Source organism: Gopherus flavomarginatus, chromosome 25, assembly GCF_025201925.1.
Source record: "Gopherus flavomarginatus isolate rGopFla2 chromosome 25, rGopFla2.mat.asm, whole genome shotgun sequence".
Lineage (NCBI taxonomy): Eukaryota > Metazoa > Chordata > Testudines > Testudinidae > Gopherus > Gopherus flavomarginatus.
The window spans coordinates 3795328-3822726 of record NC_066641.1 but is presented as its reverse complement, the minus strand read 5'-3'; the positions used below and the strand labels follow the sequence as shown (position 1 = coordinate 3822726).

At 50.9% G+C, this 27399-nt stretch overlaps 1 protein-coding gene across 1 annotated transcript in view; it reads left to right on the top strand.

The window, feature by feature from the left end:
• Positions 1-27399, top strand: part of LOC127040576 (alpha-2-macroglobulin-like protein 1) — a 101928-nt gene that overhangs the window by 48389 nt on the left and 26140 nt on the right. Inside the window, exons 17-20 of the mRNA XM_050934893.1 lie at positions 4231-4354; positions 23428-23581; positions 24429-24654; positions 24911-25037. Of these exons, the coding sequence (XP_050790850.1) occupies positions 4231-4354; positions 23428-23581; positions 24429-24654; positions 24911-25037 (631 nt within the window). The remainder of the gene's footprint in view (positions 1-4230; positions 4355-23427; positions 23582-24428; positions 24655-24910; positions 25038-27399) is intronic.

Below are 27399 nucleotides of genomic sequence, written 5' to 3'. Positions count from 1 at the left end.
TGGTTCTCATCATGCTGTTTGCTCTGATGGGGGTGGTGACCTGAACAGAGGCCCAGAGAGTGGGAAGCACATGTGCAGCCAGGCTGGGGCTCCGTGGAGCCAGCGGGTTTGCAGGCAGTCTGGTGTCGACCAAGAGGCACCAGGGGACGTGCTGTGGCCCGTGAATCTCCCACGGGCTGTGAGTTCAGGCCCCACCCGGGGCAGGTTTCAGAGGCTGCGGGTTGCACCCGTTGCCTCCGCTTTGCAGCAGTTCCATTTGGCAGTTTTGCCTGAGACTGAAATTTGGGGTTGAGGGCGACATTTTCAGGGGCTGTAAGAGTGTCACAGAGTCACCGGGCAATGCTCTGGAACTTCTCCCCACAAAGCCAGTCAGGACTTTGGGGAGTCTCCTCTCCCTTGAAGCAGACTGTCTCCAGGGCAAGAAGCTCACATGGCTTCACCTCCTGGATCTCTCCTTGGAGCATTCAGCATCCTCTGCCCCTACGTGCACGTCCCACAGCGAGCCCACCCCAGCGGGGTCCTGGGAAAGCCACAGAGTCCTACACCCCCACTTTGCAGTCAGATGTGACTCTCAGCCAGCCAGTAAAACAGAGGTTTATTCGATGACAGGAACACAGTCTGAAACAGAGCTTGTAAGTACAGAAAACCGGACCCCTCGGCCAGGTCCATTTTGGGGGGCAGTGAGCCAGACCCCCACATCTGCACTTCACGCCTCGTCCCCAGCCAGCTCCAGACTGAAAACCCCTGCCCAGCTCCTCCTCCTCTGCTCATTTCCTTTCCCGGGCCAGGAGGTGACCTGACCTCTTTGTCTCCCACACCTTCAGTTGGTACCTTGCAGAAGACGGGCCCAGGCCATCAGTTGCTAGGAGCAGGGACGGCTCCAGGCTTGAGGCGGCAAGCCACTGGGGGCGCTCTGCTGGTGGCCGCGAGGGCGGCAGGCAGGCTGCCTTTGGTGGCATGCCTGTGGGAGGGTCTGCTGGTCCCGTGGCTTTGGCGGACCTCCCATAGGCACTCCTGCAGGAGGTCCGCCGAAGCCATGAGACCAGCAGACCCTCCGCAAGCAAGCCTGCCTGCCATGCTTGGGGTGGTAAAATGCCTAGAGCCACCCCTGGCTAGGAGACAGAGTGTCAGGCATTTATGTACACTTGCTCTTTGCTCTGCAGCAATGTACACCCTTATCCCTCCACTTAGATACTTAAGAACTGCATAGGGGACACTGAGGCACCAACACTGTATTTGGAGAAAACATTAACATTCCCAGTATGTCACAAAGAGCCATGTGCAGATGCTGCTGTTTCTGCAGGGGGTTGCCAAGGAAATGAGCATAGGGAATTTTTATATATATATATATATATATATATATATATATATATATATACACATACACACACACACACTAGATATATCTCCAATCTCCTGGAACTGGAAGGGACCTTGAAAGGTCATCAAGTCCAGCCCCCTGCCTTCACTAAGGGGACCAAGTACTGATTTTTGTCCCAGATCCCTAAGTGGCCTCCTCAAGGTTTGAGCTCACAACCCTAGGTTTAGCAGGCCAATGCTCAAACCACTGAGCTATCCCTCCCCCCAGCAAAGCCTCCAGCACCTGGTTAGGAGAATGCAAGCAGGCACCTCAGAGCTGGACTGAGGTAGACTTAACCCTTTGAGGTTCACGTGCCCCTCTCCTCCTGTGGCAGGCACAGCTCTGTGTGATGGGATCCCCGGGTACAACCTGGAACTGGGATACTGCTGTGCCCCCTTCACTCTCCAGCCTGGGCTGTCTCTCACAACGCTTTGCTAGCGACAAGCAGCAAACCCCTCCAGGCACTGTGATCACTCCGCACAACAGCATGTGGAACCCCCCATGCAGCTACATTGTATGAATGCTCCCAGAGTCGCATACGAATCACACAGAGAGGCACCAGCCAATCTTCCAAGCCCCCCACCTTGCACCCTGGAACTGGACCATCTTACTCTGGTCAGGCTTCTGACCAGGGTAAGTTTATTACCCAGCCTGCCCCTCCCTCGATGTGGAGAGGGGACACTCCAGCCTTTGTAACCTCAGCTGAGATTTCCCAAGACTTCAACCAAAACACCCTGTTTTATGTAAAATATAACAGATTTATTAACTACAGAAAGATAATGATTTGCAGACTAACAGATAGTTACCAAAGAAAATAAAAGGTAAGTGCACAGTCTAAATCTTAAACCTTATTACACTAGGAGTATTTAGACCAAGCAGTTTTCTCACCCCACTAGAGGTTACAAGTATCAGAGAGGCGGCCATATTAGTCTGTATCCACAAAAACAAGAAGGAGTCCGGTGGCACCTTAAAGACTAATAGATTTATTTGGGCATAAGCTTTTGTGGGTAAACAGCCCACTTCCTCAGATGCATGGAGTGAAAATGACAGATGCAGGCATTATTATACTGACACATGAAGAGAAAGCAGTTACCTCTTGTGACGATGTGGTTTTGGCAGGACCCAACTGAGAGTGCCAATTCAGGACCAATTGCTTAAATAGGGCAGTTACAGCCCAAAGCTGGGGTTTCTCCACCTCTAAGGCAAACCAAACCAGCCAGACAAAGAGGACTTTGGTTTCACCCCACTGGCTAACCACAAGTCGCACAAACAATTTACTTAGAAACTTCAGTTTTCCAGTATCACCACCAGTTCCACTCATCCTGGGGATGAATGGTCATGAAAACCAACACCCCAATAAAAGAAAAAGGTTCTCTCAATCCCAAAGAATCAAGCCCCAGACCTAGGTCAATCTACATATCAGATCTTACCCACAAATCACGCTGTTGCCAGTCCTTTAGAATCTAAAATCTAAAGGTTTATTCGTAAAAGGAAGAAGACATAGATGAGAGCTAGAGTTGGTTAAATGGAATCAATTACATACAGTAATGGCAAAGTTCTTAGTTCAGGCTTGTAGCAGTGATGGAGTAAACTGCAGGCTTAAATCAAGTCTCTGGAGTACATCCCCCGCTGGGATGGGTCATTCAGTCCTTTGTGCATAGTTTCAGTTTGTAGCAAAGTTCCTCCAGAGGTAAGAAGCAGGATTGAAGACAAAATGGAGATGAGGCATCAGCCTTTTATGGGTTTTTTTCCAGGTGTAAGAACCTCTTTGTTCTTACTGTGGAAAATTACAGCAAAATGGAGTCTGGTGTCACTGGGACAAGTCCCTGCATACTTTGTTGAGTTACAGGACGTATCTGCCTTCTCTCAATGGGTCAGTTGTGAAGCTGATGGTACTTAATGGGCCATCAAGCAGGCTAGGCAGAGCTAACACCAACTTGTCTGGGGTGTCACCCAGAAGCACATCACAAATTTGAAGTACAGACAGTATAGAGCCAATACTCATAACTTCAACTACAAAATGATACATACAGGCAGACAGCATAATCACAACCAGCAACCCATAACCGGGTCTTAGACACCTTATATGACCCCCTTTTACATAAGATTTGGTGCCACAACAGGACCTTGGTTACAACCATGTTCTATATGGTCCCAGATTATATTAATAATGTCACACCTCACAAGTGGAGAACCGGTGTTGACAGAGCCAATTCAATCAGGGTGGGTGTGGTCCACTCCCAATAATTGATGAGGAGGTGTCAATACCAAGAGAGGGAAAGTTGCTTTTGTAGTGAGCCAGCCACTTCCAGGCCCTATTCAAGCCCAAATTCATGGTGTTAAATTTGCAAATGAATTGTAGCTCTGCAGTTTCTCTTTGAAGTCTGTTTCTGAAGTTTTTTGTTGAAGGATGGCTACTTTTAAATCTGTTACTGAATGTCCAGGGAGACTGAAGTGTTCTCCTGCTGGCTTTTGTATGTTACCATTCCTGATGTCAGATTTGTGTCCATTTATTTTACGTAGAGACTGTCCGGTCTGGCCATTGTACATGGCAGAGGGGCATTGCTGGCACATGATGGCATATATCACATTGGTAGATGTGCAGGTGAATGAACCCCTGATGGTCTGGCTGATGTGGTTGGGTCCTATGATGGTGTCGCTAGAGTAGATATGAGGACAGAGTTGGCAACAGTTACGGTTACAGTTCTTCCCCTTTTAAGCCTAGGACCAGTCTCCTCAGCTGAAGTCTTTGTCCTCCCAGCGTTCTTGTTGCTTCCAGCTTAGGTTGGAGAGGAGACAGGCCAAAGTATGATGCCACAATCCCCTATTTTAGCAGCTCCTGACGCTTTTTCCTCTTCCTTCTCACTCAGGATGCGGCTTTGAAAATACTCACCAACACCAACACCAAGAAGCCCTGTGAACATAAACGCTCTTTAACACGTCGTGCTGTCCTACCCTTGGCTGTCTGGCAGGGCCCCACATTGTCCTCACCAGGTCAGTGACTGGGCACTTCCATCCCTCCTGATCAGCAACTCCAAATGCCCTCTCTGCCCTCTGAGGGGAGACGGCCCTGTGAGCTCATAGATCGGAACGGGGACCTGGGTTCTGATCCTGGTTCCGACATTGCCCTTGGCAGTTCCATTGTTCTCAAAGAGGACGGGGGTGGGGGTTTCTTCATTGTTCTCCATGGCCTGGGGGTGGGGATTCTCTATTGTTCTCAATGGGGCCACGGTGCGAGGGTTCTCAGTGATCACAGTGGGCACACATGATCATCTGACCCTTCCAATTCACCTCTGCTCCTCCCCCTTTGGATGGAGGCTCTTTGAGGCAGGGCCTGCAGCTGCCTCTGGAGGGACATACCCAGCCTCCTGCGAGCACCACCCCAATACACATGCTAATCACACAGTGCCAAGTGGTGATGACCGTGGCATTGCCTGACTCCTTGCCTGTCTCTCAGTGACTCCAGCCCAGACATATTCGCTTCACAGGGAGATCAATGGCTTTTCCAGCTCCAGACCCACGTGCTGCCCTGGGATCTGAGAGTCAAGCTGGGTGTTATGGAAGCGAGCACACGGGATCCTGCAAAGCCCACTCATGCTCAGTGGTTGCAGTAGAAACACACTGAGCGTCTCTAGGTCTCTATCTCTCAGCTGTTCAGTGTGGCTAATGATTTAACCTGCCTGACTAGTGGCTCTTTGTGAAGGGCTCTGGGAGTGCAATGTACCCTTAATGCTGCTCAGGGCAGAGCTGTGACTGAGCTCAGGACTCCCTGGCTTCTGCCCATGTGCTGAATCATAGGACTGGAAGGGACCTCGAGAGGTCATCTAGGCCAGTCCCCTACACTCATGGCAGGATTAAGGATTATCTAGACCATTTCTGACAGGTGTTTGTTGAACCTGCTCTCAAAAGTCTCCAATGATGGAGATTCCACAACCTCCCTGGGCAATTTATTCCAGTGCTTAACCACCCTGACAGTTACAAAGTTTTTCCTAATGTCCAACCTAAACCTCCCCTACTGCAATTAAAGCCCATTGCTTCTTGTCCTATCCTCAGAGGTTAAGAAGAACAATTTTTCTCCCTCCTCCTTGTAACAACCTTTTATGTACTATGATAGACCCAGGCCAGTTGGGTACAGCAGAATAGCAGAAGGCAGATATACTGGCCACTGGATTAACAGTTTTCTATTCCCTGACTGACCAGAGCAGGGGCTGCTCCAGGCTAATGAGAACACCTGACTCTAATTAACCTGCAAAGAATCAGGTGAGGCCATTAAGCTAATGTGACCACCTGACTCTAATTAAAGCCCCACTGATACTATAAAAAGGGCTTACTCCAGTCAGGCAGAGGAGAGCCAGGGAGCCAGAGGAGAGGAAGTGTGGCTGAAGGGCTGGTTAATGAAGACACCCTCAAACCATCGGTAAGGGAGCCCTAAGGTAAGGGAGAAGCAGGAGAACTGTGGGGAAGTGGCCCAGGGAAATGTAGCAACTCTGGCAGTGAAAGGTTGGCTGCCAACAGCTGCTACCATTAGGGTCCCTGGGCCGGAACCCAGAGTAGAGGGCAGGCCTGGGTTCTCCCCAACCCACCACTACAAGAACATCTCCAGGGAGGGAGAGTCAGGCCCCTGTCAGGACAGGAGGCTAAACTGTTCTGAAATAAGCCCCCAGGGACAACAGAGGCTGTGGGAATTCTCTCACCAACCTCCCTGCTGGCCTATGATGAAAAGGGCTCAGCAGACTGTGATCTTCGCCCTAGAGAGAGAAGGGCTACATGGAGGGTCACAGTGAGCCACTGAGTCTAGCAATAACCACCTAGAAGTGCAGGACCCACAGAGGCAAGGTCAGAGCTCTGCCACAATACTTGAAAACTGTTATCATGTCCCCTCTCAGTCTTCTCTTCTCCAGACTAAACAAACCCAATTTTTTCAATATTCCCTCATAGCTCATGTTTCCTAGACCTGTAATCATTTTTGTTGCTCTTCTCTGGACTTTCTCCAATTTCTCCATCTCTTTCCTGAAATGTGGCGCACAGAACTGAACACAATACTCCAGCTGAGGCCTAATCAGCGCGGAATAGAGCAGAATTACTTCTTGTGTCTTGTTTTCAACACTCCTGCTAGTGCATCCCAGAATGATGTTCACTTTTTTTGGAACAGTGTTACACTGTTGACTCATATTTAGCTTGTGGTCCACTATGACCTCCCCCACATTCCTTTCCGCAGTGCTCCTTCCTAGGCAGTCATTTCCCATTTTGTGTGTGTGCAACTGATTGTTCCTTCCTAAGTGGAGTACTTTGCATTTGTTCGTATTGAATTTCATCCCATTTACTTCAGACCATGTCTCCAGTTTGTCCAGATCATTTTGAATTATAATCCTATTGTCCAAAGCACTTGCAACCCCTTCCAGCTTGGTATCAGCTGGAAACTTTATAAGGGTTGTGATGGGGCAAGGCCAGATGGCTAAAGTAAAGTAGTGAGGAACAGGTATGTTAGCCCCAGGCTAAACAAATCCCTGGTAACCAAATGGCAGTTGCTCCAGGTTAATCAAGACACCTGGGGCCAATTAAGATCCTTCTAGAAGGCAATGGAGATAGTTACCGGGATGGTGTGATAATGACTCACGGCCCCATGCACACACGTCACTGCTACGCGTTTGGCTTGTAGCAGCTGACTACTTTTTACCAGCTTACCCAATATAAGGGTGATAGCACTCCCCGAGTCCACACGCGCTGTAGTCTCTGCTCCATTTATCCTCACTAGCCTGGTTATGTTATGTGGAGCTAATGCAATGCGCGCAGGGTAGATACGGGAGCACAGGACCTCCCAATCCCCCAAGTTACATTGCCTAGGCTCCTCGGTGCTGGGACACTGTGCTGCTATGTGTGCCCACTCCCCACATACATAACAGCTAAAATTGTTTCTAATCATTCCCCTATCATGTGGGTTAGGGGGGTTACTCCCAGGGTTCCCCCCCACTCAGGCCAATCCCTTCCTCCTGGGGTCTCCACTGGTTTTCAGCCCCCTCTTCCTCCAGCTAGGACTCTCCAGGGGGTTGGCTGTCCCACCTTCCAGGGTTGGGGTTGGGTGTTTGCTACGAAAGGGGCTTTCCTTGGGTAGTCGGGTCAATTCCCTGCCAGATCCTGCAGAGGTTCTTCTGGCCAGGGGTACATGAAGATGTCAAGTGCTCCTGCACCTCTTGTCCGGAGTGTCAGCTACATAGCCCCTCGCCCACATTTGCGGGCCCCTTTGATACCTCTTCCAATAATAGAGGTACCAGTTGAACGCATAGCCATGGATCTGATTGGGCCCCTAGAGAAAACAGCTCGGGGCCACCAACATGTACTGGTTGTACTAGACTATGCAACCTGATACCCAGAAGCTGTCCCCCTATGCAACACAGCTTCCAAGACAATAGCTAATTAGCTAGTACAGATCTTTTCCCGGGTTGGGCTACCCAAGGAGATATTGACTCTTCAAGGGACACCTTTTGTGTCCAAGTTGATGAAAGATCTCTGTTCATTGCTCCATGTACAAGCCCTATGGACCTCTGTATACCACTCACAAGCAGACGGCCTTCCGGAAAGGTTCAATAGGACCCTCAAGGCCATGATCAGGAAAGTGGTGAGCCAGGATGGGAAAAATTGGGATACCCTATTGCCTTACCTCATGTTCGCCATCTGAGAAGTCCCACAAGCCTCCACAGGTTTCTCTCCATTCAAACTACTATCTGGGCGCCACGCCCGGGGCATATTGGATATAGCCAGAGAAGCCCGGGAAGAGGAGCCAAACCCTGGAAGGAACATAGTCGAGCATGTACTACAGATGAGGGATCAGATAGCCTGAGTTACACCCATTGTACGGGAACACTTGGAGAAAGCACAGGAGACCCAACGACCCCATTATAACCACCAAGCAAAGCTTTGATGGTTCCAACCAGGGAATCGAGTAATGGTCCTGGTGCCCACAGCAGAAAGCAAGCTGTTGGCCCAGTGGCAGGGACCCTATGAAGTGATTGAAGCCGTGGGAGAGGTAAACTATAAGGTGCGGCAGCCAGGCCACAGAAAACCGGAGCAAATTTATCACATCAATCTTCTAAAACCTTGGCATGATCGAGAGGCATGCTTAGTCACCAGGAGACCCTTCCCCACGAGGAGAACTTATATCAGCAAGTGAGGATATCACCCGACTTGACGCCGATCCAAAAGATCGAGGCAGCCGACATGATTAATCGCAACCGAGATGTGTTCTCTACAAAACCGGGGCGGACGACAGAGACCTATCACCATATCCGCACAATCCCCAGAGCCAAGGTAACACTGAGACCCTACCGAATCCCAGCAGCCAAAAAGAAAGAAATCAAGGCCGAAGTAAAGAAAATGTTAGAATTAGGGGTTATTGAAGAATCTTACAGTCAGTGGCGCAGTCCAATCGTTCTAGTGCCTAAACCTGACGGTACCACGAGATTCTGTAATGACTTTCGCTGACTGAATGAAGTATCCCAATTCGATGCACACCCCATACCACGCATCGACGAACTGGTTGACCGATTTGGGTAGTGCCCGATTCTTGACTATACTGTATCTGACAAAGGGGTATTGGCAGATTCCCCTGACCAAAGAAGCTAAAGAAAAGACAGTGTTCTCCACCCCGGACGGCCTATTCCAGTACACTGTCCTCCCTTTTGGGCTACACGGGGCCCCAGCTGTTAGGGGGCTTATTTTTTTACCCTTTTACTTCCCTGGTCCTTTTTGCATGAACAGAGAGCAACAATACGCAAAGTTCAAAGGCGCAAACAATTCAATGTTTATTGAGGTGAACTTTTAGCAAGCAATGATTCCAGTTTCCTTCTTTAGTGTCCCCCTTTTCAGCTTTGACACCACAGAGCCTTGCCTGTGTCTCTGTTCCCATTCCCTGTTCTCATTACCCCCCTTAGCAAAACATGATCCCAATTCCCTCACTCCCAGTCCCTGTTCCCATTCCCCTCTTACTTCCTGATTGACTGCAGACTATGTAGTAAAACTGAGTTCTGCTTTCCTCCTGCCTTAACCAACCATTTTACTGAAATTTAACTAACCAATCCTAACATATTGTAACATGGTTATTTAACCGATTATATTATATGTTTCCATCATTGCTCCCCTTTTCCTTTTCTTATGCACACAATTTTATTTTGTCTAACGTCCCTTGCACTGTGATTACTTTTTTTACACAACTGTACCCTGCTTACACTCCCATCTTATACAGAGACAGCCGGGGCAGTCAAGTTCCAGCAGAAACCCCTGACATTCCTTTAGTGATTTTGATTACATTACCCAATAGTTAAATAATTTTGATTAGATTAATTCTTCGCCTGCTGGCTGCAGCAGTCCCTTATAGACCACTTTTGTGGGAAAAGGGCCCATTTTTCCTTAAAATAGCTGTAAAGACTTCTGGGGACAGAAGCATAGTGATGGTAGTAGCCACTCTACCTGACCCCCTGTATAATTTAATTACCAAGCTTTCATGCAATGTGACTGCACAGAGTTGCACATAATTACATTTATATAACTGGGTTTTATTATTAAACCAAAAACTTGCTATTTTTAACACCACAACTGTTACCTGTACCATTTTTACAACTTCCAAATGTTTACTTTCCTTCAAACCCTATATTATCAATTTTTGCAAAAGGTATTTTTAACTTTTAACTTACTTTTTTAAATCACTTACTCCTACATTTAATTCTTTAAGATAGTGCACTTTGTCTCTAACAACTCAGCCACCAAGTACAATTATTGCCACACAGCTGCCTTAACCTGTGCTATCTTTACCTTGAGACTATTGAAAAGGCAGTAAAACATTTGTCTCCATGGTTACCCATGGATCTTTTACCTTAAAAATTCCAGTGGAATACAGCAGACCTTTGTCATACTTTGTCCCAAACAAAACAAAAACAAACAAACAAACCCCAAAAACATTTTACATAAGTATCCAAAGTATCCTCCATTAAAACTTCAGAAAAACAGAAGTGTGGAAAGGCAGGGATGGGGGGGGGGAAAGTGGAAAGAAACCAGTTAAGCCTGTTAGGTCAGTTTAAAGTACAGGCTACCAGCAGCAAATTAAGCAAACTGAGGAAAGGAAGAAAAGGATATAGTTAGACCTGAACCAAGAGTAGGCTCCCCAGCTTGGAAGAGCTGGGAACCCTCTGTCATAACTATCCTACTCAGATCTGAACCTTAGAGTTCAGAACATGAGAAGCTAGCATGAAACCTCCAAAGCTTAGTTACCAGCTTGGATCTGATATCGCTGCCACCAATCAGGAATTTTAGGGCCTGATACCCTCTGGTCCCCCCAAAACCTTCCCTGGGGAACCCCCAACACTCAGATGCCCTGAGTCTCACCACAAAGGGAAATAACCCACTTCCCTTCTCCCTCTTCCCCTCCAGGTGTTCCCTCCCTGGGTTCCTGGAGAGATATACAGATTCAAGCTCCCTGAATCTAAACAAAGGATTCCACCCTCCCTGCTTCAAGTCCTTGAAACACAAGTACTGAGAGATCAAATCTCTCTCCCCCCTCACCCAGAGGGTATGCAGAGTCAGGCTTAGTAAATCTAACACAAAGAGATTTTCCCCCTCCCTTCGTTTCTTAGCCTTAACCAGTGAAAAACACTCAAACAGGTCTTAAAAAGAAAGAAAAAGGACATTAAATGGTCTCTGTATCAAGGTGACAATATACAGGGTCAATTGCTTAAAGGAAAAAATGACTAAACAGCCTTATCCAAAAAGAATACAATTTAACACATTCCAGCAACTACACACATGTAAATACAATATAAACCTATTGTCTTACTATCCTTGTACTTACAACTTGGAAACAGAAGATTAGAAAGCCTGGAGATAGAAAGATCACTCTCAGAGCTGAGAGGGTCACCGAACCAAGACAAAGAACTCACACCCAAAACTTCCCTCCACCCAGATTTGAAAAAGTCTTGTTTCCTGATTGGTCCTCTGGTCAGGTGTTGTTTGTTATCCCTTTCCAGGTGAAAGAGACATTAACCCTTAGCTATCTTTTTATGACACCCTCACCTCCAGGTTCTCATTCTGGCTCTGGGAGAAGAGTGGCAGGGTTTGCAGGAGCAGGTAACAACCCCCATTTTCCACATTGAAACCTTTTATTTTCTTCACTTACCCAGGACCAAGTCCCAGCTCCTGTCTCTAAAGGTGTCTGTTAACTGTGCTTCTGACTCTAAATCATGTTGTGCCAAATCATCTTTAACCACCCTAACTAATTTAAAACACTTCAGCAGCCCCTGCTGAAACAGCACCAAACTTGAAAGATTACTGGCAGCTTCCCATAATGCTGCTCTTACTTCAAACCTCTTAGAAGTGGACTGAAGTGCCTCCTTTCCCTGGAAGGCATCCAGTCCCCATGGTCAAGGACCTTTTTTTACTACCCATATACCAAAGAATGGGTGGGCTTCTTAGCCACCCCTCATTCCTTTGGGTCCCCTAACACTTTCTTCACTTTCTTTTTAATTTTATCCCAGGCTGACCCCTGCACCTGGTGTGGGCCCTGGTTTGTTCTTATCCATTTATTCAAAAAATCCTTTACCCTGGCTTGCCAGAACCCGCAGCTAGCATCACGAGAGTTCGCTATACCCCCTCCAAGCAGCTGCGTGGACTGTTGGGGAGGGGGACTTACAGGCTGCCACTCACCTATCTGATGCGATGCATCCAAGTCACCGGCACCAAGATGTTAGGGGACTTATTTCTTTACCCTTTTACTTCACTGGTCCTTCTCGCATGAACAGAGAGCAACAATACCCGAAGTCCAAAGGCACAAACAATTTGATATTTATTGGGGTGAACTTTCAGCAAAAATGATTCCAGTTTCCTTCCTTAGTGTCCCCCTTCCCAGCTCTGACACCACAAAGCCTTGTCTGTGTCCCTGTTCCCGTTCCCCGTTCCCATTTTTCCCCCTTAGCAAGACATGATTTTAATTCCCTCATCCCCAGTCCCTGTTCGCATTCCCCCCCACTTCCTGATTGACTGCAGACTATATAGTAAAACGTGAGTTTTGCTTAGCTATACTTTAACCAATTATTTTACTGAAATTTAACTAACCAATCCTAACATATTGTAACATGGTTATTTAACCAATTATATCCCACCACCTTCATTGGTTTACACCCAATAAAATTAATTATACAGCAGACAGAAACAATTACAGAACCAGACAGAAACTATGCAAATAAACATACAAAACAAGACAGAAGTGAAGATTTCACAACTACATCTATACAGACATAAGAGTTCTTCGAGTGATTGCTCATATCCATTCCAGTTAGGTGTGCGCGCGCCACGTGCACGTTCGTCAGAAGATTTTTACCCTAGCAACCCCCGGTGGGTCGGCTGGGTCGCCCCCTGGAGTGGTGCTGCCATGGCGGCGGATATATACCCCTGCCGACCCAACCGCTCCTCAGTTCCTTCTTACCGCCCTTGTTGGTCGTTGGAACAGTGGAGCGCGGCTTAGTGTCCTCCACTCCCCTAGCTACTCCTTATTCTTCGCTATCTTGTTGTATATAGTTGGTTTTATCTACAGTTACAGTTAGTTTAATAGTTCTTAGATAGTTAGTGTATATAATTCAGGGGGTTTGGGCATTAGCCTTTCCCCGCATCCGGTGCCGGAGCCCATGCTCGGTTCACCAGGGTTTAAACCGTGCTCGGCCTGTCATAAGCCGATGCCCACTAGCGATCCCCACGACTCGTGTCTAAAGTGCCTTGGGGAATCGCACATTATGGATAAGTGCAGTATTTGCAAGGCATTTAAACCAAGGACAAAGAAAGAAAGAGACTTTCGCTTGAAGAATCTCCTCATAGAGGCAGCTTTGAACCCTCCGTTCTCAGCACCGAGCACTGAGCAATCTGCTAGCAGCGCTCCTCCGGCACCGGACCATCCCGGCACCGCCAAGACACTGCGGCACCGGCCATCTCCGGTGCAGGGACCTGCTTGGCACCGATCTCTCTCCACAAAGCAGAAGAGGTTGAAGCCCTCCACTACCTCTGTGTCCTTGACACCACCAATTGCAGCCTCGTTCAGACCGCCCGGCACCTACACCTGCCGTCGCACCGACTGCTGCGGTACCGTCGACTCTAGTCCCACGAGGGCCGTCGAGTCCAGTCCCTGAGAGCTCCCCACCGAGGCCTGTCGTTCAGCTTACGGTCCCCTCTACACCGGAGACATTCTCCGCAGCCAGGGACCTTGTAGCCATGACAGAGTCTGTCCTGCCTCAACCCCCGGCACCGGCGGCGCGGGTACTACACTCCAGAGACAAACCGACTATATTGAGACCTCCTTCCATCAGCACGGCAGACCGGCACTGATCACGATCCAGGTCCCGGCGCCATTCACAATCTCATGGACGGTCACAGTCCCGACGCCGCTCGCAGTCCCGGCACTGCTCACCTATCTGGTACCGGTCATACTCATGGCACAGATCAATGTCTCAGCCTCCGGCCTGGTACTCTTGGTACCGCTCCAGCTCCCAACACCGCTCCTGGCACCGCAACTCTCGCAGCCGTTCCCGTCGCCGACATTCAAGATCCAGGTCGACCTCCCGGCACCACACCGGTCGCAGTCCCGGTCTCGCTCTCGGCACTGGTATGACTCCAGGTGCCAATCCCCAGTGCCGAGGAGATCACCGACGGTGAGACAGAGGGACACTTACCACGGTCTCAGCTCCTCCCTGGCCGTCCTGGCACCTGTCCGTGTCTTCCCAGGCAGACAGTGCGTATGCCCAAGACAGAGACGCTGATGTGCCTGCCGCATTATTCCACGAGCCGCAGGCTCAGGATCACAGACCTCAACAGTGGGCATTCTGGACACCTTAGGCATACCATCAGGCCCAAGGTGCGCATCCAGGCCCATCGCGCTCGGCCACATCAGAGCACTGGGTGCCTGAGGCCACTATTAGCCTCCCACCTCCTTCTGTTTCGGAGGAAGTGTCGACCCAGCCACAGGACTCCCACATCCCGAGGGAGACAGAGGCTGTCCACCCAGAGGAGTCCTCGACTGACCTGCTTGTCCCAGGTCTCTCCTCATCCTCCTCCCCTGACGAGGCGGTAGCCGGAACATCGTCGGTAGGCCCCCAACCGATCGACCTAAGGGCCCACCAGGACCTCCTCAGGCGTGTTGCACAGAATATGAACTTGCAAGTCGAGGAGGTCCCGGAGGTGGAGGTCCCAGTGGTGGACATCTTAAAATCAGATGCCCCCACGAGAGTGGCCCTCCCCTTTATACGGACAATCCAGGCCAATGCCAACACAATCTGGCAGTCTCCGGCCTCTGTTCCAACTGCTTCCCGGAGAGTGGAACGTAAATATATGGTGCCCTCCAAGGGCTACGAATATTTATATGTCCATCCCCCTCCCTGCTCCCTTGTTGTCCAGTTGGTCAACAAGAGGGAACGCCATGGCCAGCAGGCCCCAGCCCCGAAATCAAAAGACGCGAGGTGCATGGATTTACTGGGGCGCAAAGTCTATTCCGCAGGGGCACTCCAACTCCATGTAGCTAATCAACAAGCCCTCCTTAGCCACTATAATTCCAATATCTGGGTGGCGGCTGACAAATTCAAGGAGTTGCTCCCTCAGGACTCCCGTCAGGAATTTGCGACCATCCTGGATGAGGGAAAAAAGGTGGCTAGAACTTCCCTCCAGGCTTCCCTGGATGCAGCAGACTCTGCAGCCAGGATCCTAGCCTCTGGGGTGATTATGAGGTGTATATCTTGGCTGCAAGTCTCAGGCCTTCCCCTGGAGCTCCAACATACAATCCAGGACCTCCTCTTTGAAGGGCAAGGCCTATTCTCAGATAAGATACACCCTAGGCTGCAAAGCCTAAAAGATAACAGGGTCATTATGCGCTCGCTGGGCATGCATATGCCAGTGACTCAGTGCAGGCCGTTCCGCCCCCAGCCACACCGCTCTTACCCTCAGCCCAGACAGAGACAGGACTTTGCTAGATGGCGGGGTAGAACCGGTCGCCGGAGGCAGTCAGGCAATCAAGGGGACCAGAACCAAGGTCCCTCCAAACCACCCACAGGGCCAAAACCCTCCTTTTGAAGGTGCGCCCGAGGGCGTCATACCAGTATCGTCAAACGATCCGTCCCCTCCTTTCTCCAACCGCCTCTCCTTTTTCCTCCCTGTGTGGTCCCAGCTAACATCAGATCACTGGGTCTTACGCACTCTGGAATTTGGGTACCACCTCCAATTTATTTCACTCCCCCCCTTCCACCCCTCTTCCTCGTTCCTCTTCAGGGACCCCTCTCACGAGCAACTCCTCCTCCAGGAGATGCAAACGCTCCTCGCCAAAGGAGCCATAGAGGAGGTACCGGAACACGAATGGGGCAAGGGGTTTTACTCCAGCTACTTCCTAATCCCCAAGGCAAAAGGGGGTCTCAGACCTATCCTGGACCTGCGGGAACTCAACAGATACATGGTAAAGTTGAAATTCCGTATGGTATCCCTGGGGACCATCATCCCATCCCTGGATCTTGGAGACTGGTATGCCGCCCTCAACATGAAAGATGCATATTTTCACATAGCCATCTACCCACCTCACAGGAGGTTCCTCCGGTTCGTAGTCAACCGCCAACATTTTCAGTTCATGGTCCTACCGTTCGGCCTCTCTACAGCCCCAAGAGTATTTACGAAATGCATGGCTGTAGTCGCCACTCACCTCCGCCGTCGTCGGGTACATGTTTTTCCATATCTAGACGACTGGCTCATCCGAGGAACCTCCGAGGCACAAGTGACCCATCACATCGGCATTGTCAAGGACCTTTTCCTACATCTAGGCCTAATGATCAATGCACAAAAATCCACTCTGACTCCCACTCAGAGGATAGACTTCATTGGCGCCACCCTGGACTCCAATCTCGCCAGGGCCTGCTTACCACTAGCCCAGTTCCAGGCAATGGTGGCCATCATCCAAAGTCTGCAAGCTGCTCCATTGACTTCAGTTCACACTTGCCTCGGTCTCCTGGGTCACATGGCAGCCTGCACGTTTGTGACGAAATACGCCAAACTGCGCCTCCACCCCCTCCAATCGTGGCTCAACTCAGTGTACCGACCAGGCAGGGATGCCATAGGCATGATCGTCACCATTCCCCCGAGCATCCTAGGTTCCTTCAAATGGTGGCTGACCTCATCCCTGGTGTGTGCAGGGCTGCCGTTCCATCCGCCCCAACCCTCTGCATCCCTGACGACGGATGCATCATCTCTCGGCTGGGGTGCTCACCTCGGGCATCTACACACTCAAGGCCTTTGGTCATCTCAGGAACTGGCCTTTCACATCAATGTCCGGGAGCTGAGAGCAGTCCGCCTTGCTTGCCAGGCATTCCAACAGCACTTGCAAGGCCGTTGTGTGTCGATATTCACCAACAACACGACAGCCATGTACTATATAAACAAACAGGGCGGGACAAGGTCCTCGACCCTTTGCCAGGAGGCCTTACGACTCTGGGACTTTTGTATAGCCCACTCTATAGACCTCATAGCATCCTTTCTCCTGGGGGTTCGGAACACTCTGGCGGATCGCCTCAGCAGATCCTTCCTTTCCCACAAGTGGTCGCTTCGCCCAGACGTTACTCTTTCGGTCTTCTGGAAGTGAGGATTTCCCCATGTAGACCTCTTCGCGTCCCGTGAGAACAGGAAATGTCAGATGTTCTGTTCCTTTCAAGGCCTCTCACAGGGTTCGATAGCGGACGCTTTCCTCATACCATGGACGACTCACCTGCTATACGCCTTTCCACTGTTCCCGCTCGTCCACAAGGTCCTGCTGAAAGTACGCAGAGACAGAGCCCACTTGATCATGATCGCTTCAGCGTGGCCCAGGCAGCACTGGTACACCATGTTGCTAGACCTGTCAATAGCCGACCCTATCCCACTACCTCTGCACCTGGACCTGATAACTCAGGACTACGGCAAGCTGCGTCACCCAGACCTGCAGTCCCTCCATCTCACGGCATGGGTCCTGAGTGGCTGACCCACTCTGAGTTGCGTTGCTCTGCCCCAGTGCAACAAGTTCTCCTGGGAAGCAGAAAACCTTCTACTAGAGCAATGTATCTGGCCAAGTGGAAGCGTTTCACATGCTGGTGTGCAGAGCACAATGTTCTTCCCGCCGAGGCCCCCATCCCTACCATCCTGGACTGCCTCTGGTCCCTTAAACAACAGGGCCTAGCAATATCATCTTTGAGGGTGCACTTGGCGGCCATCTCTACCTTCCACCCAGGGGAGAATGGCCGCTCAGTGTTTTCACATCCTATGGTATCTCGATTCCTCAAGGGCTTGAAGTGCCTGTACCCCCAGGTATGCCGCCCCGCCCCAACCTGGGACCTCAACCTGGTTCTTACCAGACTTAAGTCGGCCCCATTCGAGCTGTTAGCAACTTGCTCCCTTCTGTACCTGTCCTGGAAAACTGCTTTCCTTGTAGCCATCACATCGGCAAGATGGGTTTCTGAACTCCAGGCTCTCACGGCGGACCCTCCATATACTGTGTTCCACAAGGGCAAGGTGCAGTTGCCTCCACACCCAGCCTTTCTCCCCAAAGTGGTATCGGCTTTCCATGTTAACCAGGAGATCTTCCTTCCGGTCTTCTTCCCGAAGCAGCATTCATCATGCAGGGAGCAACAGCTGCACTCCCTAGACGTCCGTAGAGCACTTGCTTTTTATATCGAGCGGAGAAAGCCCTTCCGCAGAACCCCTCAACTCTTCATCGTGGTGGCAGAGTGCATGAAGGGCCTTCCTGTTTCCTCACAAAGGATTTCATCCTGGGTGACATCGTGCATCTGCACCTATTATGACTTGGCTCACGTTCCGTCGAGCCACCTCACGGCCCACTCTACCAGGGCTCAAGCCTCATCTGCTGCTTTCCTGGCTCATGTGCCCATCCACGAGATACGTCATACAGCTACCTGGTCCTCGGTCCATACCTTCGCTTCTCACTATGCCCTGCTTCAGCAGTCCAGAGATGACGCAGCCTTTGGCTCCGCAGTATTACACTCTGCGACATCTCACTCCGACCCCACCGCCTAGGTAAAGCTTGGGAGTAACCTAACTGGAATGGATATGAGCAAGCACTCAAAGAAGAAAAGACGGTTACTCTCCTCTGTAACTGTTGTTCTTCGAGATGTGTTGCTCATATCCATTCCACACCCGCCCTCCTTCCCCACTGTCAGAGTTCCGGCAAGAAGGAACTGAGGAGCGGTCGGGTCGGCAGGGGTATATATCCGCCGCCATGGCGGTGCCACTCCAGGGGGAAACCGAGCCGACCCACCGGGGGTTGCTAGGGTAAAAATCTTTCGACGAACCTGCACGCGGCGCGCACACACCTAACTGGAATGGATATGAGCAACACATCTCGAAGAACAACAGTTACAGAGGTGAGTAACCATCTTTTTTCCAGCTGTGTCTATTGATAATGAGTTCTTGCGAGACAGGATGCTATTAAACTAAGTTTTCTTTTACATCTTCTAGGCTCTTCCCTTTCTCTGGAGGTGATAGGAATATCAGGACAGGATTGTATTCCTAACAGCCCAATAGCACCTTATTTCAATGTGACTAGTTTGGAATGTGAGGATGTGACCAGACACTTCCCAGCTTATGGCTGCCTAACTACATCTTAGCTGAAGGCCTTAGCCTGTTATAGTAAGAGAAGGCCATTACACAGACAGTGATTTTGATTCTTTTTATACCTCTATAACTAGCTAAGTGATAAGAATACACCTAAATTCTTGAAGTACAGGCCTTTGCAGATAGGCCTGAATATATCCTAACACCAGCCACATTCCAGTGCCTCATGGATAAGCTGCTGCGCCCCCATACTAGTTATGCAGCCGCATACCTAGATGATGTCATCATCCATATGCCAGAGTGGGGAACTCACTTGGAGAAAGTTGAGGCAGTACTACGCACTTTAAGGCGGGCTGGCCTCACTGCTAATCCCGCTAAACGTGTCATAGGGCTAGCAGAGGCTAGGTACCTGGGATATATTGTAGGAAGGAGTGTAGTGAAGCCCCAAACTAATAAACTAGAGGTGATGCAAAACTGGCCCCGGCCACCCAAAAGAAGCAGGTCTGTGCGTTCCTAGGCATGGTAGGCTACTACCGACATTTTATTCCCCACTTCACCAGTAGGACAAGTCCTCTAACGGACCTGGTGAAGGCCCAAGGTCCAGACATGGTGAAGTGGACCGACGCAGCAGAGGGGACATTCATAGACCTTCAGATGGTCTTCTGTTATGACCCCATACTCATAGCCCCGGACTTTAACAAGGAATTTATTTTACAAAAAGATGCTTCTGAGTTGGGGTTGAGGGTGGTTCTGTCGCAAATGATTGGAGAAGAACAACACTCAATCCTCTACCTAAGCAGAAAGCTGCTCCCAAGAGAACAGAAGTATGCAGTAGTTGAGAGAGAATGCCTTGTTGTCAAATGGGCCATGGAGACACTGCGTTATTACCTTTTAGGCCGGCAATTTACTCTTGTGACGGACCATGCACCACTCCAGTGGATGCAGAGAAATAAGGAAAAGAATGCAAGGGTCACCAGGTGGTTCTTATCCCTCCAACCATACCAGTTCCGCATATGGCACAGGGCTGGATGCCACCACGGCAACACTGATGGTCTATCACAAGCACACTGCCTGGTGTCCCAAGTTGCCCAACTCTATGGTGTTGAGCAGAGGGGAGGGATATGTGATGGGGCAAGGCCAGATGGCTACGGTAACGTAGTGAGGAACAGGTACGTTAACCCCAAGCTAAACAAATCCCTGGTACCCTGGTAACCAAATGGCAGTTGCACCAGGTTAATCAAGACACCTGGGGCCAATTAAGATCCTTCTAGAAGGCAGTGGAGATAGCCACATTGATTGGGACACCTGAAGCCAATCAAGGGCTGGCTGGAACTAGTTAAAAGCCTTCTAGTCACTTAGTGAGGTGCATGTGTGAGGAGCTGGGAGCAAGAGGTGCAAGGAGCTGAGAGGGGGTGCTGCTGGCGTACTGAGGTGTACAAGCGTTATCAGACACCAGGAGGAAGGTCCTGTGGTGAGGATAAAGAAGGTGTTTGGAGGAGGCCAGGGGGAAGTAGCCCTGGGAGTTGTAGCTGTCATGCAGCTGTTACATGAGGCACTATAGACAGCTGCAATCCACAGGGCCCTGGGCTGGAACCCGGAGTAGAGGGCAGGCCCGGGTTTCCCCCAAACCTCCCAACTCCTGATCAGACACAGGAGGAGTTGACCCAGACAGTGTATTCCACCAGAGAGGAAGGTCACTGAGGTGAGCAAATCCACCAATAAGTGCAGGAACCACTAAGGTAGAGGAGGAACTTTGTCACAGTGTACTCTCTATGCCATTACCTAAATCATTGATGAAGATATTGAACAGAACCGGACCCAGAACGGATCCCAGCGTAACCCCACTCGTTATGCCCTTCCAGCATGACTGTGAACCACTGATAACTACTCTCTGGGAATGGTTTTCTGACCAGTTATGTACCCACCTTATAGTAGCTCCATCAAGGTTGCAGTTCCCTAGTTTGTTTATGATACGGTCATGTCAGGTGCAGCTCTGGGCACCAGCAAACCAAGCACTTGCTTGGGGCAGCCCATTTGCCAGGGGCGGCATGGGAGCTGAGAACCAACAGGGGGCTCTGGGAGCTGTAGTTCCTTGATTAGCTCCCTGCCTACAGAGCCAGCCCTGGAGCAGGGAAAGAACTACATTTCCCAGCATCCCCTTGGCCACTACCTACTAGAAAGGCAGGAGCGGGACCTCATACGGCTGTGTGCTGTCAATGGTAGGGAGACCATATTTTAACATGCAAAAAACAGGACACTCCAGGGGGAGGGAAGCCCCACCCTGCCACCATCCACTCCCTCTGACTGCCCCCCACAGAAATCCCAACCCATCCAACACCCCCCTCGCTCCCTGATCACTCCTTCCTGGGACCCCTGCCCCTAACTGCCCCCCAGGACCTCACCCCCTGTCTAAGCACTGCTGCTCCTTGTTCCCTGATTGCCTCCTTCCAGGATCCCTGCCTCTAACTGCCCCCCAGAACCCCACCCCCTATTTAAGCCTCCCTTCTCCTTGTCCCCAATTGCCCCCTCCTGAGACCCCCCCCCAACTTCCTCCCAGGCCCCCACCCCCTAACTGTCCCCTGATAAACCCCTGGGACTGCCATGCCTATCCAACTGCTGACTGCCCCCCTGAACCTCTGCCCCATCCAAACCCCCCTGCTCCTTGTCCCTTGACTGCCCCCCTGGAACCGCCTACCCCTTCTCCAACCCCCCAGCCCCCTTACCGTGCCACTCAGACCAGCGTGTCTGGCTCCGCGCACCTCCAGACACGCTGCTGCATACATGCTGCCGGGTTCCCACGCTGAGCCCACAGCCATCCAACCCCCTCCAGCACCTGCCTTCCAGATTTGAACACCTCAACATTCAGGAGTGCTCAAGATCAGTTTGAGCAGCTGTTACTTCATTTCTCCCAAATCAAATATACTGATCCACTGTAACTTGCTGTAGAAAAAGTAGGATAAAATTGAGCAAGAAATGCTTCCCAGTGGTTATTAGGACTGCAATTGCTACTTTCAACAGCCATTGCCTTTTTTTTTTTTTAGTTTTATTTGTTTAAAAGGAAGACAGTTCCCCATAGAAACAAAGAGTGGAACAAAAGAATAATAAAGGCACCTCAACTTTTCCTCATTTATGGAGTACAGTCTTATAATATGCACCCAGATATCCTCCAATCACACAAGCTGAACATTGTTCCACTTTACTGCAGTTCTGTAACCATATGGGAACCAATCTGTCTGTGTTCTGTGCACATCCAAAATTCCTGCTGAATAACTCACCCTGGGAGCGAGTTACCAGTGACCCAGGGCTGCGGAGGAAGGAGGGTGCAGGTGTGGGGAGGGAGGAGAGCCCAGGGCTGGGGCGGTAGGAGGTGGGGGGGCAGTAGTGGGAGGGGGAGCCCAGGGCTGGGGCGGCAGCGGGGTGGGGGGAGGGCACTGGTGGGGGCGGAGGGAAAGGGGGAAGCCCAGCGCTGGGGCGGCAGGGGGTGTGGGTGGGTGTGGGAGAGCCCAGGGCTGGGGCAGCAGAGGGGCACGGTGGGGAGCCCAGGGCTGGGACGGGGGAGAGCCAAAATTTTTTTTGCTTGGGGCAGCAAAAAACCTAGAGCTGGCCCTGGGTCATATGAGACCATATCAAAAGCTTTACTAAAGTCAAGGTATACCACATCAACCACTTCCCCCCTAGTCACAAGGCTTGTTACCCTGTCAAAGAAAGCTATTGGGTTGGTTTGACTTGATTTGTTCTTGACAGACCCATGCTGACTATTACTTATCACCTTATTATCTTCTAGATGTTTGCAAATGGATTGTTTAATTATTTGCCCCATTATCTTTCTGGGTACAGAACTTAAGCCGACTGGTCTGTAGCTCCCCGGGTTGTCCTTATTTCCCTTTTTATAGATTGGCAAATCTCATGCCATTTTCCACTCTTCTGGGATCTCTCCCGTCTTCCATGACTTTTCAAAGATAATCGCTAATGGCTCAGATACTCCCTCAGTCAGCTCCTTGAGTATTCTGGGATGCATTTCCTCAGGCCGTGGTGACTTGAAGACATCTAACTTGTCTAAGTAATTTTTAATTTGTTCTTTCCCTATTTTAGCCTCTGATCCTACCTCATTTTCACTGGCATTCACTATGTTAGACATCCAATCACCAGCGATCTTCTTGGTGAAAACCAAAACAAAGATGTCATTAAGCACCTCTGCGATTTCCACATTTTCTGTTATTGTTCTCCCCTCCCACTAGTGTGTGCTGCATGTAGGGCACCTGCAGCCTGACACCCCACCCCAGACTAGCCCTGCGACTGGCTGCTCCCAGGTGAGGTCACATCTGGGCAGGGGTCAGTGCCACATCCCCTCCCCGAAATCTCCCCAAATATCAAGACTTTACAGGTGCAAATACGCGTCAATCATCACCTGACTTAACCCCCAATACAGTGTGGAGTTCTCTCAACCCCCTTTGCATCTTTTCTAGTCAGGACCCCTAAGAACATGGAGGCAGGTGTGGATATTGCAGCTGGGACCCCAGTGAGCAATGCCCGGCCCATGCCAGAACCCGGCGCCCAGGAGGAGCCAGCACCACATGCGTACTTCCCAGAGACGTGGCTGTGGGACCTGGTGCCTGTGGGGTGAGTGAGGAGCTGTCACAGATCGTCCCTGCGGAGCAGCCTCCAGGCCAGACCCTGGAAAGCAGCAGCTCCCAGAGGCGGGTGCAGTGGTGGGGGAGGGCCGGCTGCCCGAGTGGGGCTGGTTCCTGCGCCCTGTTGCCAGCGGAGAGGGACTCAGCACAGCAACAAGGAATAACAAGCCCCCAGGGCTGTGGGATTCGTCTCTTTACAGACGTAATGAACCCACAGAGCAGGGGAGGGGTCTGGGAGCCCAGGCAGCACCATGACCCTGCATCTCTCCAGCAGAGCAGGATTCACACCAGCCCCTCCCCCACCATTCCCAGGATCCCGTCAGGTTGACATGGGGGTTTATCATCCTGACCCCATTGCCCTTTGTGGGGTTTCCATTACGTGGTGTCCAGGAGCTCCGACGCTAAGAACATGGGAGGGGTTTGAATCCATGGGAGGGGGGCATTGAGGGTGGCACACGGGGTACAAGTGGGAGGGGAAGAGGATCCCGAGCAGGGGGAATTGAGGCTGACCCCAGGAATAGCCCCCTGACAGGGAGACGTGCCTGGCTGCGGAAGGATGGATCCTCATCCCGTGGGACATTGAGCCCAGTCCAGAGAGCCCCAGGGCAGGGAAGGATCCTGCGCTAGCTGGCGTGAGGCGGAGGAGGGGACGAGATGGGGGCACTGACATCTCTTTCCCTCTCTGCTGTCTGGGATTGGCCTGTTTCTGTGCCACCAGCCCAGGGCCCCAGCCCAGTGCAGGGTCTGGCAGGGATGTCTCCGGTGGTCGTGCCCGTAGGTGTTTCCCAGGGGGTGGCCGCATGTCTGACGCTCTGTTTGTGTCCGGCCCGGCCCAGTGAGGGAGGCTCCAAGGACATCTCAGTCTCAGTGCCCGACACCATCACGGAGTGGAAAGCTGGGATGTTCTGCACGGCGGAGGTGGGCTTTGGGCTTTCGCCCACAGCCACCTTCACGGCCTTCAAACCCTTCTTTGTGGAGCTGGCCTTGCCGTACTCCGTAATCCGGGGAGAGGCCTTCGTCCTAAAGGCCACAGTCTTCAACTACCTGCGGCAGTGCATCAAGGTGAGCGCCGCCCGGGGCTGGGCTGCGAGGGCTGCTGGGGCCGGTGACCTGGGGCTGGGGGGCTGGGCAGCAGCGCAGACCGGTAAGTGGCACTGACTCAGCACAACACCGACTCAGCTATGAGCCTGTGACCACTGGGGTCAGCACATCGCGGTGAGGGGGCCTGAACCCCAGAGAGGTCAGGTCTCGGCTGGAGCTGGCGCGTGTGAGCGCATCCCCCACAGCCCTAAGGGGGTTCTCGTGTTGGGCCCCACAGGTGCGAGTGACGCTGGCGGAGTCTGCGCAGTTCCAGGTGCAGGCGGGTGAGGATGGCGCCTACACCAGCTGCCTCTGTGCAGACGAAGGGAAAGCCTTCCAGTGGGAGGTGACGGCGAGCAGCCTGGGTAAGTGACGCTGGGGGCTCTGTGCCGGAGGAGAGGGGCAGGAAAGGGGTGGGGGGCTCTGCACAGTGGGGGGTGCAGAGAAGGGGTGCTGGAGCCTTCACGCTAGGGAGGTAGGTAGGGGCCTTTGGAGGCTCTGCATGGGGGACAGATGGGTAAGGGGCATTGGAGGCTCTGTGCTGGGAGTGAAAAGGAGAGCACAGGATGGGGTTAATGAGGGCTTGATGCCGAGGGGAAGGGAAGGGGAGGGGAGGGAAAGAGCTGCGGGGGGTGGGGGAGAGGACACCGCAGCAGTGAAACCCCTTATGACCTACTCACCATTTCCCACAGTCACCCCTTCCCTCCGTCCTTTCCCTCCCCTATGGCCTTCTCTCTCTTTTCTCTCCCAGTCAAGGTTGAATCCCCACTCTGGCACTCCGAGTGCAGAAGTGGGGCCAGCAAGGATTATAAAAATTAATACTGGCCACTCCAGGCTTGTATTAAACTCCCAGGGTTACAGCTTTTCCCTCACCTTGGCTTAGTAAACGCTCCCACCACCCAAATGCAGAAACCCCCTTGAACCCAGGAAGAAGCACTTGGGAACTCCTCCCTGTGGGGCACCCTCAAGCCCTTTCAGCCCCTCCCCCCACTCCGGGGAAGGGCTGAGAAAGAAAAAGGAAATCAGCTGTTGCTACCAGCTAATCAAACAACATGCACAAACCTCTTAGGACACCAAAAATCCAATCCTGTTCTTAAAGGCAAATTTTATTAGAAACAAAAAGGAAGAAAATGCATCTGGAATTTTAGTTTTTGCTAGATTTTAAAAGAGCGATTCCAAAAATTAAGCACCCAAAATAGCTTTCTTGGGGGTTCTACTTAAAGGTTACAAGCAAACAAAAGCATCTGGGATTAGCACAGAGGAGTCCACAAGCCTTAAAAAATAAACAGAAATAAACTTAATTACGTCTTCCTAAACATTCTTAATTTACTTACACATTTGGGGGGTTTCAAATCAGTAATTCTAGGTATAATCTGATGATTTCTCAGACCTGGCTTAAAGCTGCTTATAGCGTAGTCATGGTCCTCCCTTTGCTCTGTTCCCCACTCTCCGGAGAACAACCACAGACACACAGGGAAGCTTCCTTTCCAATTTTAAAAAGTTCTAGCCACCCCATTGGCTCTTTTGGTCAGGTTCCCTTTTCTTTACCTCTGGGACTTTATTAACCCTTCCAGGTAAAGCAACCAGAGAACAGCCACCAACAGGGATTTTACAGCTATCTGACTGGCTGGGTGTCCATCAAAGGGAGCTATCCCCCCATACTTTATTTATCACACACACCCCAAATCACAGCCAGCGCTGGCCAGCCTGCTTTAGGTCGAGTCCACACCAGCTGGGATTTCTTCCTCGAGGTTTAGGAAACAGAGTTAATAAGATACATGCTCCTCTAATTTCACTAATAATTACCTGAAGAATCAAACAGTACTTTTCACATTTCAGGAACTACAATGACTTAGAATGCAGGGACATTTTTATCTGGCTGATTTTGGGAAACCTTCCCAAGAGAGTGCATCAGCCACTTTGTTAGAGGCTCCTGAAATGTGTTGTATTTTAAAATTAAAGTCTTGAAGAGCTAAACTCCACCAAAGAAGTTTTTTGTTAGTTTATTTGACTGAGCGAAGCCACTTCAGTGCAGCATGATCAGTCTGCAGGTGGGACTGCCATCCCCAAATCATAGAATCTCAGGGTTGGAAGGGATCTCAGGAGGTCATCTAGTCCAACCCCCTGCTCAAAGCAGGACCAATCCCCAACTAATTCATCCCAGCCAGGGCTTTGTCAGGCCTGACCTTAAAAACCTCTAAGGATGGAGATTCCACCATCTCCCTAGGGAACCCATTCCAGTGCTTCACCACCCTCCTAGTGACAAAGTTTTTTCCTAATATCCAACCTAAACCTCCCCCACTGCAACTTGAGACCATTGCTCCTTGTTCTGTCATCTGCCACCACTGAGAACAGCTGAGCTCCATCCCCTTTGGAACCTCCCTTCAGGTAGTTGAAGGCTGCTATCAAATCCCCCCATACACGCCAAACGAATGGGCATAGGTTGTCCAGAGAACCACAATGGCGTAACATTCTTTTTCTGAGACTGATCGGTGGCTTTTCAGCTCAGAAAGTTTTTCTGCTGAGAAACACGACAGGATGGGATTGTTGATTTCGTTCTTCCTGCATTTAAACTGCTTCTGCACCATGCTCGGACTCATCAATGGTTACGACGAACGGTTGGTCGAAGTTCAGGGCCCTCAGTACATGGTCAGACCTAAGGGCCACCTTAAGCTGGTTAAAGGCTCTTTGACACTTCTCAGTCCACTAAACCGCATTTGGCTGTTT